This window comes from Cuculus canorus, chromosome 9 (assembly GCF_017976375.1).
Source record: "Cuculus canorus isolate bCucCan1 chromosome 9, bCucCan1.pri, whole genome shotgun sequence".
NCBI classification, from domain to species: Eukaryota; Metazoa; Chordata; class Aves; order Cuculiformes; family Cuculidae; genus Cuculus; species Cuculus canorus.
Window position 1 is genome coordinate 7,298,931 of NC_071409.1, and position 16,093 is coordinate 7,315,023.

A 16,093-nucleotide genomic window follows, 5' to 3' on the forward strand; every position below is an offset into this window, starting at 1 on the left:
GTCCATTACACGCTAAAAGTAACTCCGACAACCCAAGAGACAACCATAAAGGTAGTTTTGATGAATGGTCCTTTGGCTACACAGAAGTAGTAAATATTAATGAGTATCCTTGAGCTCGTGATGACAGATCAGAACACATTATCTGTTTTTTTCTTGAGCACGCACGCACTTTTGTTCCTACTGGACATTGACTAAAAATGTATGTCAATAGAAACCAAATAAACTCTTCAAGTGGCCGTACCTTACTATGTGTTTTCTCCTTTGTCATCTAGACACCATACCCTAAAATCATAAGCTTTCCCATACATGCGGCAGGGGAAACTGTGCAATTCTGGTGCTCTGTACCTTCATAACAGAAACACACAGCCAGCCACACAATTATCCCTCACGGTCACAGGCAATGCCACAATGTGACTTCTTCACCTAGCACTCGCTTCTTCTTCCCTACAGCTCAGGCAGCTCTCCCCCAGGCCTGCCGTAATCAGAACAGAAGCCACAGAAGAAAAGCAATGATTTTACTCAGCAATCATAGAATGGTTTGGGTTAGAAGGGATCTTAAAGCCCATCCGTTTCCAGCCCCCCTGCCATGGGCAGGGACACCTCCCACTGGATCAGTGTGTTCAAAGCCCCATCCAGCTTCGCTTTGAACACCTCCAGGGATGGAGCAGCCACAGCCTACCTGGGCAGCCTGCGCCAGTGCCTCACCATCCTCACAGGAAACCTTTTCTTCCTAAGATCTAACACAGATCTCTCCCCTCTTTCAGGTTAAAATAATTCCTCTTTGCTCTATCCATGCACTCCCTGATAAACCGCCCCTCCCCAGCTTGCCTGTAGCCCCTTACAGTACTGGAGGCTGCTCTAAGGTCTCCCAGGAGCCTTCTCTTCTCTGAGCTGAACTCCAACTCTCTCAGCTTGTCCTTGTATGGGAGGTGCTCCAGCCCTCTGGATCTTTGTGACCTCTCCTGGACTCACTCTGATAGATCTATGCAGACAGCTTTCCTTTTCATAGGGAACATAAAATTCTATATTCTCTGCTTTATGCATAGCAGAAAGAGGGGAGAGCTGTCAGAGAGACACTTGGAAGTTTTCCAGACAGGGAGCTCTCTCATTCCAGGGCAGAAGTAAGATGAGAAAATTACAGGAGTCTGGGAAGGCAAAAAAAAAAAAACCTTAGAGGATAGGGAAAGAAATTACATGGAATCTTGAAGGGAGAACAAAAGAAGAAAGCCATATTTGTTTTTTAGAGTTAATTTTATAGGAGATCAAGAGTCACGGGGGTCTCTCAATCTTAAGAGTAAGACCAGCAAGGAATTACTATCCAGGAGAGGAAGAAAGAACAAAAATCCATTACCACCACTACACTGACCTGCAATAAAACCCAACTGACCCACAAAACAAGAGAATAACAGCTCTCTGTCACTTACTAACCACTAAAAATGCAAGAGTACCTGAAGCATAATTCCCTATATATCACCACCAAGGCACGTTTTTAGGGGCTCCATAACCTCCAAATCCTCAGTTAGATTTTTCCTAGAACCTGGCAGGTATCATAACAAGAACAGAGTTTCAAACTTGGCGTGCTTATATTTTAGGTGACCCTTGCAACTCTGTTTCAGACCATAATTATCTTTGTAGAAAATTCCTGTGAGAATTTGAAATCTCTTTGGCAATTTTTAGCACCAAATCACTGGTGGAGTTCATGATAACTTCATATCAACCTTTGCTACCCCCGGCAACTTTACTACATACCGGAAGAAAAGATTCCACCACAGTAGCATTTAATGAGAAAGGAACCAACAATCAGCTGTGTGGAAAATAGGACAATTAAATAATAAAACTATAGGATCTTCTGGGATCCTGCTTAGCTTCAGGCAGAAAAAAGTGGAAAAGAATAAAAAGATATAAGTGTAAGAGCAGAATAAGCTATTGCAAATCTTTATAAAATTATAAACAGCATTAATACATACCTCACTGACCAAGCAAATGGCATGCGGTATTTCCCTAGCTTGCTGCAGAACTGCTTATTGGATTTTAACACTTTCTGTGCACACTACAAAAAAGAAAATATGAAGTATTTCATCAATATTATTATAATATTTGAAATGCAGCACAGGGAACATCCAAGTATCCCTCTGCTGAAGAGAAAACAGTGTCCTTAAAAATATTTAGCCTGACACTGCCCATAACTGAATGTTCTGGGTGGACAGTAAAGATATCACAGATGAATATGATAATGCTGATGAATTAAATCCCTTCACCATTCCTTCAGTCAGAACTGTGTTAGTTACAGTTATTATTCCAGTTGTCTGTCCTATACCCAATGCAGATGTATTGCTCGGTCTCAGAGCCCCTACCTCAACTTTGCTCACATACGAAGTGCACCAAATCATAATTTCTAAAAGACTGCTGAAAGAGAATTTCACTCTGCTAAGACACAGCTAGCATAAAAATGTACCAGGAAGGGATTCATATGTTACAGAACAAACAGTATTTCATTCATTCAGCCAAGAGAGCTTGGACATTTGCTTTCTTACTTGTGGGCCTACCGTAAGCTTGCCCTGCTCAGCAACCACACACGGATGAGATTTGTGAGCACAATGTGCAATGTCTTCAGCTTCCAATAGGCTGAAGCTGACAAGAACCTGATGTTTCTGTTACATTACCTTAAAAGAATCAGGATTCTTAATGTAAGGTTCAGCACTGCTGGCGATGTTTCCTGTAAGCACCTTTTCTATTTTTGCCACTAATACAATCTCAGAATGAGGATTACTTATGGAGAAAAGAGCCTGTGGATAAAAGGAAGAACAGTGAAGAAGTATAGAGTCATACTGAGGAAATGAAATCCCGTCAGTGCTCTCTGTTGATGGAAACGGTAACAATCCAAATTCAGAAAGGATTAATGAGGATTTTTATCGCTCCATATTCAATATAGCCTGATGCAAAGTCTTGTGCCAGTGCTGAAGTAAGCTTGTGCACATGCAGCACATGTGGAAATACTTTGAGATGAATGCAGCATCTAGGTGTTGCTTTAAGAGTTGATTTTGTTTCGCTCATTTGGGAGAAGTCAGTGAATGAATCCAAAGAGCCCAGAAAACATGGGTGGTTCCTCCAAATCATAGACACCAAATTTTTTCAAAGTTTTGACTGTAAATGGTTTTAAAGCTTATCCCAGGAGCACACAACTGAAGCATCTGTATACAAGTAACACAGATAGACAAAAAACCCCCAAACATTCTTGAAAACAAGAACCACTGGTAGTACAGATAAATTCTTTAAGGAAAATGAATACTACTACTGAGCTAAAATAAGTCGCAAGAGCCACTCAGCCATGCAAGTCACATGTTGAATACCTGTTTGGGGTACTTCAGCCATTCTTCTGGGAACCCCTTGACCTGTGGTTCTTCCATTTCATTTGAGTCTATATTTTCAACAGTGCCATTTTCTAATGAAACCGAGGAACCTGAAATCATCTGCCTAACGAGCGGGTGGTTCAAATCCACATGAAAATCAGCAGAGATCTTCCGGCTGTCCCTAACATCATACAGTGCCACACTCACGAAGAAAGGCTCTACCTGCAGAAAACACCAGAAATGTAATACAGTGGTAACTGAGAGCAGGAGGTTTCTGCAGCTAGGGAAAAAAAGAGAATGCAAACAAATATGATTTATAAATTATGGGGCTCATTAAAAAAAAAACACGCTCACACACCCCTACAAAGGTTAGTTCCCAATCATGTGATTTTAGGGGCTTTTAAAAGCAGTTTGTTAACCATGCAATAGAAGAGTGATTGACAGATAACTTAAACTTAGAGAATTAAAATCAAATGTATTTGTCACAGGTAATTATTAGAGTAAATTAATTGAGCCCCAGAGAAAAATGTTACAGGATTTTTAAAATGTAAATTCAGAGTCCTTATAAAAGAAACAAGAATGAGGGCTGGCTTTCCAGGGATCGTCAGAAATGCAGCACACAGATGGCAAATGTAAGCAGATGAAAAATGTTTATGGGTACAAACACAAATGTGTGGGTGTATCATTGTGTAGGAAATACATGTGCCATTTTGCTAGGAAACAAGAGCATTCAAACAGCCCTGACACTACCCACTTGTTCTCTTGCATAGCACCAGGGAACTGAGTCCTATAACTGGACGTAACCTCCAAAGAGCCTACATAGTTCTGATGAAATAAATTAGCCTTAGAATAATACCCCCTGAGCTGTATGGAAATCAGAAATGTAAAAATTTGGACACAAGGAACAACGCATGGCAGGTACAATATTCTCTGCTTTTTTAAGCCTCTGAGGTGAATTATTGCATGCCCTTGCTACAATTACCATGACTTCATTTAAACAGTTTTTCCAGTCTGCCAAAAAAAATAGTATCGATTGCACCATGCTGAATATGCACTCACTGTAGAGGTCATCTTCAAATGAAAAAAGAAAAAAAAAAATCAATGCCTCATATGTAATGTATGAAAATTAAGCTGCCAGGACACTAATTTCTCAGAGCTTCCCTGATTTACTACATACATAGAAGAAATACAAGCGGTGAACTGACAACTACATCTCACTTTTCACTGCCTTTTGTTTTTAAAGTAAGGATAAGCAAAATTTTCTGGTTTGTCCTGGTTTTAGCTGTGCTTTTCCACTAGACGAAGCATCCAGCCCTTTCTATTTTGCCTTCTCTTCTGTAACTAAATCTGCTTGGTTCATGGTCCCTCTCTGAAAAAACAAAAGAGAGGTTCACCAGCAACTGATTTCAGTTTCCTTCCTGCATAGGTCTTGACAGTTTAAACTTGTTCTTATAGCAGTGATTGAGAACCCTCAATAACTTTAATATTACTAATTAGTTTCCTTATTCAATCCCAAGGATGGGCAGAAGAGTAGGAGTGAATGCAGGATGTGTATGATACAGCTTTCCTTTCACCTTCTCTTTCCAAAGCAAGAAGGGCACAGAAACTGAGAAAAAACAAAAAGTAAAGAAAAAAGAGAAAAATCATAGAGAAATGACTAAAACTTACATTGGTTGAAGGATCATTTTCATTTTCAGTAACACAGGCCTGGAGATTCAAACTAAGGGACTTGCAAGTTATCAGGATCCTCTTTGCAGGCTTTTCTTCAAATGGCTTGACGGCTGAGTTTGTCCCCGGAAACTCCTTTTTCTGAGGATTCAATGACTGAAATACATTGGGCGACTCATTATGCATGGGAAAAGCGCGGCATTCCATAACTATATAAGCTTTTTAAAGGTCTTGACAGTTACTGAAGCACCTAGAAACCTCACAAAATCACTGCTATCTTCACAGTACTATAATAAATGAGTGTTATTCCTGATTTATCGACTAGGAAGCAAAGGAAAAAGATTGCCCGAGGACATATGCAACCTCAGAGGCAGAATTAGGGATCCAAGTCAGCTTGCCTGTAATTTTAGAACACTATTTTTTTTCTTGTGTACTTACTACTCCTAAAACTGTAGCTTTTAATTTCCTCATATAAGCAGCCTCATATTTTCACACTGGAACACCACATTTCAGGATTATATTTCAGACCTTCCTCCCCTTTCCTCTTACTTATACACCACACCACTACTTCAATTCACTTAATATTTTTAATAACGATGCTACAGTTGATTGACAACAGGTTTGACTTGGAATATATACTGATCCTGATTTTAATTAAGTCTTCTTTTTCCCTAAAATAAAAGTTTGTAGTTAATCTCCAAAAAAATGTGCATTCAGTGCAAGGAATAACTTTCTTTAAATCGTGAACCCTGACACTAAATGATAAGCAAGCTGAAGATTAAAAGAAAAGCAATCTGCACTTCCCACATTTCCGGCTAAACTTTATTTAACAAAAAAAAAAGTCTTTTCTACCTCCAATTGTACCTTCCCACTGCTTTTCATACCCATCCATGTTTTTGTAATCAAATTAAGTATAATGAATAACAATAAAACCACTGTTCTCATAGCATTCCCAGCCCATGAGAAGGTTCTGCTCCAGTAATATTTTCAGTTTCCTTTAACAATTCAAAACTACACCGGACTAGGCGAACTCCAGATAGCATTTCCACCCTCAACCATTCTGTGATCAGATATGGGTAGAGTCTATACAGAAATCTCTATGGGCTACAGAGAGCTCCCCTCACCCTTCAGAGCTGAAGTCTTGGGGATACCCCATGGCTTGCTGAACTCCATCCCACTCTGGCGGCTCAGCTAACCCGGTCAGCTCAGACCACCTCTACTTTAAAACTTTTACAAACTGGAAAAACAAAAGTTTCACTTACTGATATATCGGGATCCAAAGAGAAAAGATTTAGTCGCTCTGTATTTCGAGAGGCTTTCACTGTTTCTTCTGTCTCTGTAATATACTGCAGTGACAGATAATAAATTAGTTGTCTGCACAAGAACAGAAATCCATAGAATCTCTGAATGAATGATCAATGTTTCATTTGTACCAACACTTCTCATTTCTGCAGTACTTACCCCAAAGCACCTTCAAGAACTCTTTGAAGGTTATACGCTTGTAAAGTAGAGATTCTCAGGCCATGATATATTTCTGAGGAATCCCAAAATATACCAATTATGTAGCTTAAGTTCATATATATTCGTAAAGAATTCACTGTGTAAAGATCACTGCACTAAAATCACTTTAGGGATTCCCAAGTTGAGGAAAAAAAAAACCAAAGCACGCAGAAAACCAGTTGTGTCACAGGGAGGGCAGAAAGGGGACAGAAAGAGCAGCTCAGCCTTCCAGTTGGGAGGACACACAGACTGCACTGTCACACAATGGGAAGCCTGGGAGTTCTCTCCCTTTCCGTCCTTCTGCCACAAGGCAGGATCAGCCACATTAATTTTATTTCTGACAGACACATGCTTAACTTAATAATAAAACCTCTCTGATAAAACCAACTTAAATTCCTGAAGCCTCCTAAGGCTTTACTACTCTGCCTTTTACAAGTTTATTCTTCTAACTTTGATTTTTCCCTCCCCACACTATTTAAGCTCATTCATCCAACACATGAACTATGCCCTACGCATATCCTTCCCCTTACAGATCCCTCATCATATCTTTGAAATCTTTTTTCTCAGTCTAAACGTGCTCAATCTCTTCTTTGTCCTAACTATTCTTTATTTGCCAATCTCTGACCTTTTAATGGAGTTCACAGCTATCCTGGTAGTCCGAGTCAGAGTACAAACATCAGCTAATGTGATGCAGGATGCTCTTGTTCAGGTCCCAATCAACGTTTCGTGTTTTTCACAATAGCAAATCAAGTAACAAGCAGTAGCACCACAGAAAGATCAAGAGCTCTATGTTCCCTTCCTAACATGCCCTACCCATGGGCTGACGAGCAGAAGCAGGTCCTGATGCAGTGGTTTGGGTAAAGATGAGATCAGGAGATGTACCTGCCATGAACTAGGGACAAGACACATACCACTGCTGCAGCCAGGCTTAAAGAGCAAGGGAAATAGGAATTATTCATATAAAAAGGGCAATACAAGCATTGCACAATATGCAGACCATCTATTTTTGCCTTGCAGGCCACCAGTGAAACCATTAAACCATTAGAAAGTAGCACTCCTCAGATGAGATGATCAGATATTCCCATTGTACCTAATAAATAATCTCAGTTATATTTTATCTGTTTGGCTGGTTGTTCTGTTTTTATTTTGGGTTTTGCTTTGGTTTTTTTACATATACAGCTTTCGGTTCAAATCTGTGGGAGTAACATCCTCAAACAGGATTTGGCTGTGTACACAGATAGTGTCTATAGTTGCTCACCGACATAAGACTACAAATAGATCATACATCCATATAAGAAAAAGCAGTCAAATATTCTTCATCTATGCTTTCATCAAAAAGCTTCTTAGCACCTTCTACAATTATCTCATCCCCATGAAGCAGTTTATGACATCCAGAGGAAAAAATGCCTCCCCTGATACCACGTGCATCTTTCAGTGAAACTACACAGAAGGCGATGAGCAACTCAAAGCTCACTTTTCCTTGAAAGTCACACAGGAAGTCTTGGCTCTCCAAGGACCAAACTTCTGTGAAATGCAGTTAGAAGAGTAGATTATTCACCGATAAGTGCAGGGACCAGACCCTTACTACAGGTCTGAGTCAAACTACTCTAGAGAGCACCTACTTTCCTTAAATCCACTGGAGTTTTTCTCATTTAAACAAAGCCATCAGCTGTTCAGAAAGAAATTAGTCCTGTCATTTGTCATGGCTCTAACAGTCACAATGAGCTGTGCTGTATTTTCAAACCTTTCACAATATTAAATTGGCAGGTGTTTTTCACCTAGGTAGCACTTTCTGCTAAGCTTATAAAGATAAATATAACATCCATTACTTTTGCGAAGTCTGGGTGCGAGGTGTTCTCTGAAGAATCAGTCTCTTCTTGAGTGCAATCATAATTCACCAAAACTTCTGCAGGGTCTTGGAAAAAAGGAAAAATATATGCAAATGTTTTTATTGTACTTGCTATTACTCTTGGGTTTAAAAAAACCAAACACGCTATTTCTTTTTATTTCTCTTCAGTATCATCAGGCTAATAAACGGAAGAGAGAATAATGTAAACCTCTGTCATCCTCAGCCTCATCTCTCATTGGTGCTTATTGTAAATCAGTATATATTTAAGCTTTCATAGAAGGGGCCCAACTCTCCTCAGTGAAACATCCGAGACATTCATCCATGATAAACAGTCATGTCCACAAAAACATAGAATCATAGAGTGGTTTGCAGTGGAAGGGACCTCAAAGCCCACTCAGTTCCACCCCCCCCGCAATGGGCAGGGACACCTCCCACTGATTCAGGTTGCTCAAAGCCCCATCCAGGCTGTCCTTGAACACCTCCACAGGAGGAGGCAGTCACAAATTCTCTGGGCAACCTGTGCTACTGCCTCACCACCCTCACAGGAAAACATTTCTTCCCAAGATATCTCTAAATCTCCCCTCTTTCAGCTTAAAACAATTCCTCTTCGTCTTATCCCTGCACTCCCTGATAAAGAGCTTTACTCTTTGCATTTTCCTTTGCTTTCTCCGATTCTTCTGAGTCAACATTGAGGGTTTACGTCACCACAAGATTTTGAACTCTCAGTAACGGATTCTTCAGTGAGGCAGGCAGGGCCTTACCCACTCTTTGGGAAGGGAAGGGATGCAGTCTGGACTCCATCAGCTGCAAATCTGTGGATCCAGAGAATAGCTCTATTTGTCCCTTTGCTTTATTTAGCTCACCAGGGGCCCTTCTGCTTTCACTAGGTAACGCAGACCAATGCAAAATAAGTCACTACAGCTATTTAGGGCTCTTCTGCCAAGAAAGCATCATGCTTTTTGACGAATTAACTCCACAGATCATTCCTATTGCTCGTTATCAGGGTTTTTACCAAGGAGACTTCTGTTTTCTGTTAGCCTTATGTCTTTGACCTTTTATGCACGTATTTCTTCCTGTTTCATTAATATCCCTCATGGGTGGGATTTTCAGATGCACTTCTCGAATTCCGCAGTGCAATCCTCTTGTGCCTCTAAATTATAAAAACATCTTTGCCTATACGAAGAGTATCCTGTTCCTCCAAAATTGGAATTTATTATAAACACCAGGCTAAAGCCTTCAATTAGCTCTGAACTTCCCAAGGTTCAGATGCATGTGGACTCAAAGCTTTGATTCAGCTCACAGCACAAGCACTGCAAATCTGTATTAGCGTTTCAAGTCATAGAATTTCAGCTGGGGTTCATCCAAACTGAACGTGGATTTATTATGTGGAGGAATGAGTTACTGCCACACGAAGAACGCAGCATAGCAGAGCATCCAAGGTTTTCTTCCACAGTCAAAGCATATTAATATGCAAACTAACTCACAAAAGCAAGAACTGAAAAGTCAACAGGCTTCCAGGGAAAGAGCAATACACCACAGCTGGCAGGTTTTTTAATTATTAACTCCAGATTTTTAAAGAAATCAAAACGCTGGAAAAAACTGATCTAACCTCTCTCCAGCACAAAACTCTTTAAAACCTTCAGACTCCAAAGGCAGTAAACCAAAAAGTATTAGCAAGATCACGGATAGAGAGGACTATATTTGAAAAAAGCTGCATATGCAAAGCAGAGCCACATTGCTCCTGCTGACTTTGTGGGGAGCAGCTTTACCTCCCTCACAGTCTTTTGAAAATGATCTGCGGGGAGTTAGCTGACATTGTTCAGGGCTTGCCAAAAGACTGGTGCTGCTTCATCAGAAATCAATAGACGCAGAATCCATTACAGACTCAGGCAGTAAAAATGATTCAATAGTGATATCCGAAGGTTCATTTTTTTTGCATTTGATTAAAAACAAACCAATGCAAGAGATTATTCATACTTACCAAGTTTCAGATCAGTGAGATCTGCACTTTTCCTCTCCGGAATGGTTCCCTCTGGATTTATTTGCAGGATTTTGTTGAGAGTGAAAATCCAGTCATCCATATCCTGCTCATTTTCAGCTGCCAGCACAAAGTATGTAAGGTCATTCATTTTCAACTCGAAGGCATGTTTCCTAAGCCTGTTATTCTGTTGGAACAAAACGAAAAGAAAAAATAAACACCTGAACTAATTACTAAAAGGTACATAAAAAGGCATCTATGAGGTGGACTTTTGCATGGCCACTCCTTAAGAACAACATCCAGGCAGAACTCAGTGGCTTTAAAGAAAATCCAAGTAGCCTGATACTGACACAGATTTATGTCAAATTATTGTTGGGTCTTTGTGCATCTAAGAATACCTATAGCCGTATATACATCTTCTATTTAGCCGCAGAAATCCAAGACTTATATGGACAATAACACTTCAAACTACAGTAAGGAACACTGCCTAAGTGGAACAATGAAAGACTTCCGATAGTAAAGTACAGCATTGCTACATGAACCATAGTTGTCTGGAGAGAACACCTCCAAAGCCCAAGTCTCCTACACTTTACCAGCACATCAGACACTCAAAGAGATACTGAGTAGTGCCAAGTCACGTGAATATGTGTTCAGTGAGAACAGGACCGAGTTCACCAAAGTCTAACTCATAAGCAAGCAAAGTCAGCACAGAGTATTCCATCTTGGACTGCTGAGGGTGGACCTGAATAGGTCAAAGCTAAGTGTGAACAATTGATAAAAATCTTCTGTTTTGAGATATTTACAGATGCTGCTAACAAGCTACTTAAAGTTAACAATTTCTGGGCATCTCGTAAAGGTAGAAACACTGTGGTTAGGATGAAAACATTTCTTCATAATTTTATTCTTTTTGTATTGTTCTGAAAAAAGCTTCCAGTGATGAGTTTAAACTTGGGAGAGATTAACCAGTAAACCGCTCGCAAATTGCAAGAAGACAAATTTCTTCACTTGAAAAGACCACAATGGGCGCCTCCCAGTGCCAGCTTTATGTTAGAAGGATTTAAAAAGTTACCAAAGTGATTTCAATAATTCTTTGCAGGAGGCAAAAAGTAAGGTATGGTGCTGTTGAGTCAATGCAACGCTACCCTTTTCAAGCTCAGAAAAAGAACCAATGCCCAAGTATACTGGCAACAGACTGAGTTCTGAGATCGGTTCTGTTTCACCAGATTATACGTACACTAGATGGTTAATCCATCAATTTCTGTCATAAGAATTATGAGGTACTTAGTTACAGAAACAGCTCAATAAAATTAAACAAAGTTATGTGATTTAATAGAATGTGCTTCATTGCTCAGATTTATCGAATTAGTGAGGCTTTTATCTCTAAGTCTTATGGAAGCAGTTGCACAAGTTGTCTTCTCCCCCTTGCTTAAATCAAAAGAACACTGACACATCCCACCACCTACTACTTCAAACTTTTACAACCACTGACTATGGATAACAGTGCCATCGTTTTGTTTTCAGTATTCCAGAAAATTGCCATCACATTTTCCACACATCTAACTTTGGAGTGATGCTGACAAATGAAAACCAATTAATCCACGCCATCACTGGTCAATTCACTCAATTTTAGTTTTCTAATTAAGTTTCAAATAACATGACAATGGCATCCTGTAGTTCTACACAATGGAACTATTTCTCAGTACAGCTGTATTTCAACAGGCTACTAGGAATAATTTCTAAACTAGATGGTGAGATGACAGCAATATTTTTATTTAAGATGAACAGAGGCAAAATTTAATTAGCAGAAGAGGAGCCTAAGAACCCAAAGCACTGAGAATTAAGTTCCATGAACACTTTTCTTCCAGCAGCAGGGATGATTTAGAAGATTCCTATCCAATCTGTTGTTAATCACTTGCTCCAGTCCTTACACTATATGTCATGACTCAGCTCCAGAATTAGTTAAGACTGAACAACTACTTCTGGAGCTTCTCGGGTCAATAGATTCAGTCAAATCTTGGCTTTTTAAACTGATTTGTGACTCTGTGTGTTATTGTTTTGTTCCACTGTTCTGCTACTAGAAATTCTCTTGGTAGGAAAGAGTTTTCCTCTCAAGTACTTAATTGAGGTGAATAGTCTTTTAGGGATACAAATTTTAGTTCACATAGGGTAAGAATAGGATTGGCGTTTGTAGCAATTGGTTTTGGGTATCCAATATTTGTCTTGCTCCTGAAATCATTCTAATTCTTCCAATCATCACATACATTCAAATTAATGTAAAACAAGCTCTGAAATTTCACTGAAGCCTATTTTTACTGATATAGCTTGACAGCATGACCAAGAACTAGAAGTTGATTCTATGCCAAGAATCTTATGTAGTGACCATTTAAAACCCTTAAAGATGGATTATTTGTACAAGTTGTTTATGTATACCAATTTATGCACAATCTAGAAAGACAAATGCTGCATTTCAATTTACCATCAGAAAGTACAAAGATCATTAAAATTAATGCATTTCTTCCCTGTACTGTGCACTTCCTCTTACAGACATGGCCAAGATCATCATATCAGGTACTGTAACACTATCAGACATTATCTAATAGAGCAATATGTCTCACATGCTCAATCTTAAGAACATTAGGGCAGGAAAACTTCAATATCCACTTCTTCATCTGCACTTCAGACTTCTGGCAAGCAGATGAGATCTACAGCGAAGTCTTTGTTTCCAATCTAAAGCCAACTATTTTCTTCCTGATCAGTTAACAGGGGGGAAAAAAAAAGGAAGTATCATTTCTCAGCTTTCTTCTCCATAAGTCCTTCCATATGGCATGCGGACCTTGAGGTTGACTTGTAATCTTCAAAACTTAACTTCAAGTTTAAAATTTCTTCCACGAGGAAATAACACAAGGTTGGAAGAGAAACTGTGGAGGAGCTATAAATGAAACATCAGGCCAAGTCTAATATCTGCAGGGTCATTCTTCCAAAATAACAGAATTGTTTTGGAAGTATGTCATACTTTATCTGGAGATGATTTCTTCAGGGTGTTTACTACGATTTAGATAGTCAACCTGTATCAAACAGGAGCTCAAAGTCATTCATGAAGAGTTAAATGATTTATAGTGGTATTAAAACTCATTACATCAGAACTTTCACATCACAGTCTTTCTCCAAATCTTCAGCTTTACCCAACTCTTTCTCCACATTCTACGGTTTCCCTGTTAATGGCAACTCTTAAGCCAGGTTTTGTTTTTCAGCCCTGTAGCTCCAAGTTCATCACAGACTTTGATAACTGATGATATTTGCACTGTTACTTCCTTGACTAAGACTCTCACTTCTTGCTAGTGAATACAGCTCATGAATTTGTGTATCCCGTTATAAAAATGTCAATGAAAGAGCAACCACCAAGAGTAGTGTTGAGGGGAGGGTAGGTGAGAGGAGAACATACAGTTCACACAGGTTGGAGTAATTTGTGGGGACAGGGTGCAGGAACACTGCAGATTCAGAAGGCAGCTGTCAAAGCACAGGAGGAGGTCTTCAAACGTTTCTTGAGCTTTTATTTCTGTCAGAGATCAGTCAAAAAGGCCAGGAAACTTGCAGTCAAGACATTTTTGCTATCACGGAGCTCCATCAGAAACAACAGAACAGGCACCCTCTGGAATAGCATTAAATCTGTACCTAAAACCACACTATAGGGGCACTCAGGGTTTAACTAGAGCTCTGGCTGAGACCCATTTTTCAAGGAAGCACAAATGACCAGCAAGCAGCACTTTCTGAACAGGATTTCTGTTAAAGAACCTCCTGTATGGCTTCTGCCACGCTTCCAAGCTACCTGTTAGGGTCTTTCAGGCCACCAGACTGAGACAGGCAAACATCATTGTCCTTCTACATATTTATATACATCCTGTCCTACACCTGTTTGAGAAAACATACACCCTATTGAATTACACAGGGAAAGCAGTTATTGCCTCCAGAGCTGGGTACTTTCCTGGGAGCAGGAAGGAGGTTCTGCAGGAGGTTGTCGGCAAATATTTGCTCCAAGATTGAATTGGTCACTCATTATTTAACTTGCTCCAAAGGGCCTGTGTAGGGGTGAAAGAGATGTCCCAAACAACAAAAGCTTGTGTCTGTCAGGTGTCCTCCCTTGCACTACCTGAAAGGCTTGTTTCAAACCAACCCTTAGATCAGGTCTGCACTAGCACTGTAACCAAACTGTACTAGTTAAGTAGTAAAGAAATAGCTAAGAAAAGTGTAGCTAAGAAAAATTTCATTTCTTTATTTAGTGACTCATGGGGCCAGAGGAACCACAGTAACATACTATTCGAGATAACAGCTTGTTTAGAACCCCCAAAAAAAGATTAAAAAAAAAAGAAAAAAACCCTCAAAAACCTAGACATACATCAAAAGAAATATAGGAAGGTGGAGTAAAAGGGTATAAAAGCTGAAAACTCAATCTTAGGAGAAACAAAAAAAAGTGGCATCAGACATTTCTGGATACTTATTTTTTCCCAGCCACCAAAAACAATAAGTCTCTGTCCTACCCGCTGCCATTAAGACTCTCTATCACCTCCAAAACTGATGATGTTCAAGGAGGCTCAGGATACAAGATTAATTTACCACTCGCCCAACAGCCAACCTGAGTCTCTTTAACCCGCAACAAACAAGAACACTCTTAGTAAGCACAAATAAAATCTGGCAGCTAAGAAAATCATTTCAGTAAAAAGAAACATTTTATGATGTTTTTTTCTCATGCGTGCCATGGGCAAAGAGCATATATGTGACCTGCTACCGTAATTCAATCAGATTTTTATAACCTGACAGTCTGAGGACTTGCACCAATTTAAAAAGCACAACTAATGGTGTTTTCACTTAATGGAACTGCTAATGAGACCACTAAAGTCTGTGTTGGTCTGCTTGCCTTTTTAAATTTATCAGCCAAATAACGACATGAAATAAATTGAAACTTACCTGTACAACACCTGTGCAAGAATCCAAGAAAATGCATCCCTTTGGCTCCTTTGATATTTTTTCATCTTTATAAAAATTCATAATATATGAGCTATCCGACAACTGTGTCAGCTGGAAAAAGCGCTTTTTGAATGACTGAAGTAGAGGGGGAAAAAAAGAACAACAATTGTTGTACTACAAATTATTTTCACTGATCCTTTATTCACAGGGTTTAAATAACAGACAACTCCTACCTGCACTTCAAACACACTGTTTTGCAGACAACTGCAATGTTACTTCAGTATCATTTAAAGCAACGTAATTAAATCTGACCTATAAGCCACTAAATGACAATGGCAAATAAATGCGCCTCTGCGGGGGATATAAATCCAAGTGGAATAAAGAAAGAACAACGCCGTCCCCTTACCCGAACGGTAATGCTATTGTTTACAGTGCTGTTGAAATTCCCTTTATAAAGCCATCCAGACTTGTAAACTCCTGCTGCTAATCCTCCTCCTCCACCACCACCTTTTGAAGATGAGTGCGATGTTGTATCCTGTGTGAAAGACATGATTCATATCGCATGGACTTGTTTTTTGAATTTTAAGACAAAAATAAAACTGCAGTGTGCAAATATCTGCTTGACAACAAATAATCACCCCTTCATTCCTTCTAAAATAGGATGTTATTAATATGCCTGCTGTGCCCATGACGACATAAGAGACAAAGCTGTTCCACTAACTTCAGAGCTCTTTAAAACATGTAATATTTTATAGATCATGAGCCTCCATTATCATTCTTTATTTC

General features: G+C 39.4%; 1 protein-coding gene across 11 annotated transcripts in view; it reads right to left on the reverse strand.

Moving 5' to 3' along the window:
• The window catches only part of DOCK10 (dedicator of cytokinesis 10), a 156,154-nt gene that overhangs the window by 62,611 nt on the left and 77,450 nt on the right, over positions 1 to 16,093 (reverse strand). For all 11 annotated transcript variants that reach the window (XM_054074356.1, XM_054074354.1, XM_054074360.1 and 8 more), the window contains exons 6-14: positions 15,714 to 15,842; positions 15,308 to 15,442; positions 10,349 to 10,532; positions 8,348 to 8,433; positions 6,281 to 6,364; positions 5,019 to 5,174; positions 3,351 to 3,572; positions 2,664 to 2,786; positions 1,968 to 2,050 (exon numbers count right to left, since the gene is read on the reverse strand). In XM_054074356.1, coding sequence (XP_053930331.1) covers positions 1,968 to 2,050; positions 2,664 to 2,786; positions 3,351 to 3,572; positions 5,019 to 5,174; positions 6,281 to 6,364; positions 8,348 to 8,433; positions 10,349 to 10,532; positions 15,308 to 15,442; positions 15,714 to 15,842 — 1,202 coding nt within the window. The remainder of the gene's footprint in view (positions 1 to 1,967; positions 2,051 to 2,663; positions 2,787 to 3,350; positions 3,573 to 5,018; positions 5,175 to 6,280; positions 6,365 to 8,347; positions 8,434 to 10,348; positions 10,533 to 15,307; positions 15,443 to 15,713; positions 15,843 to 16,093) is intronic.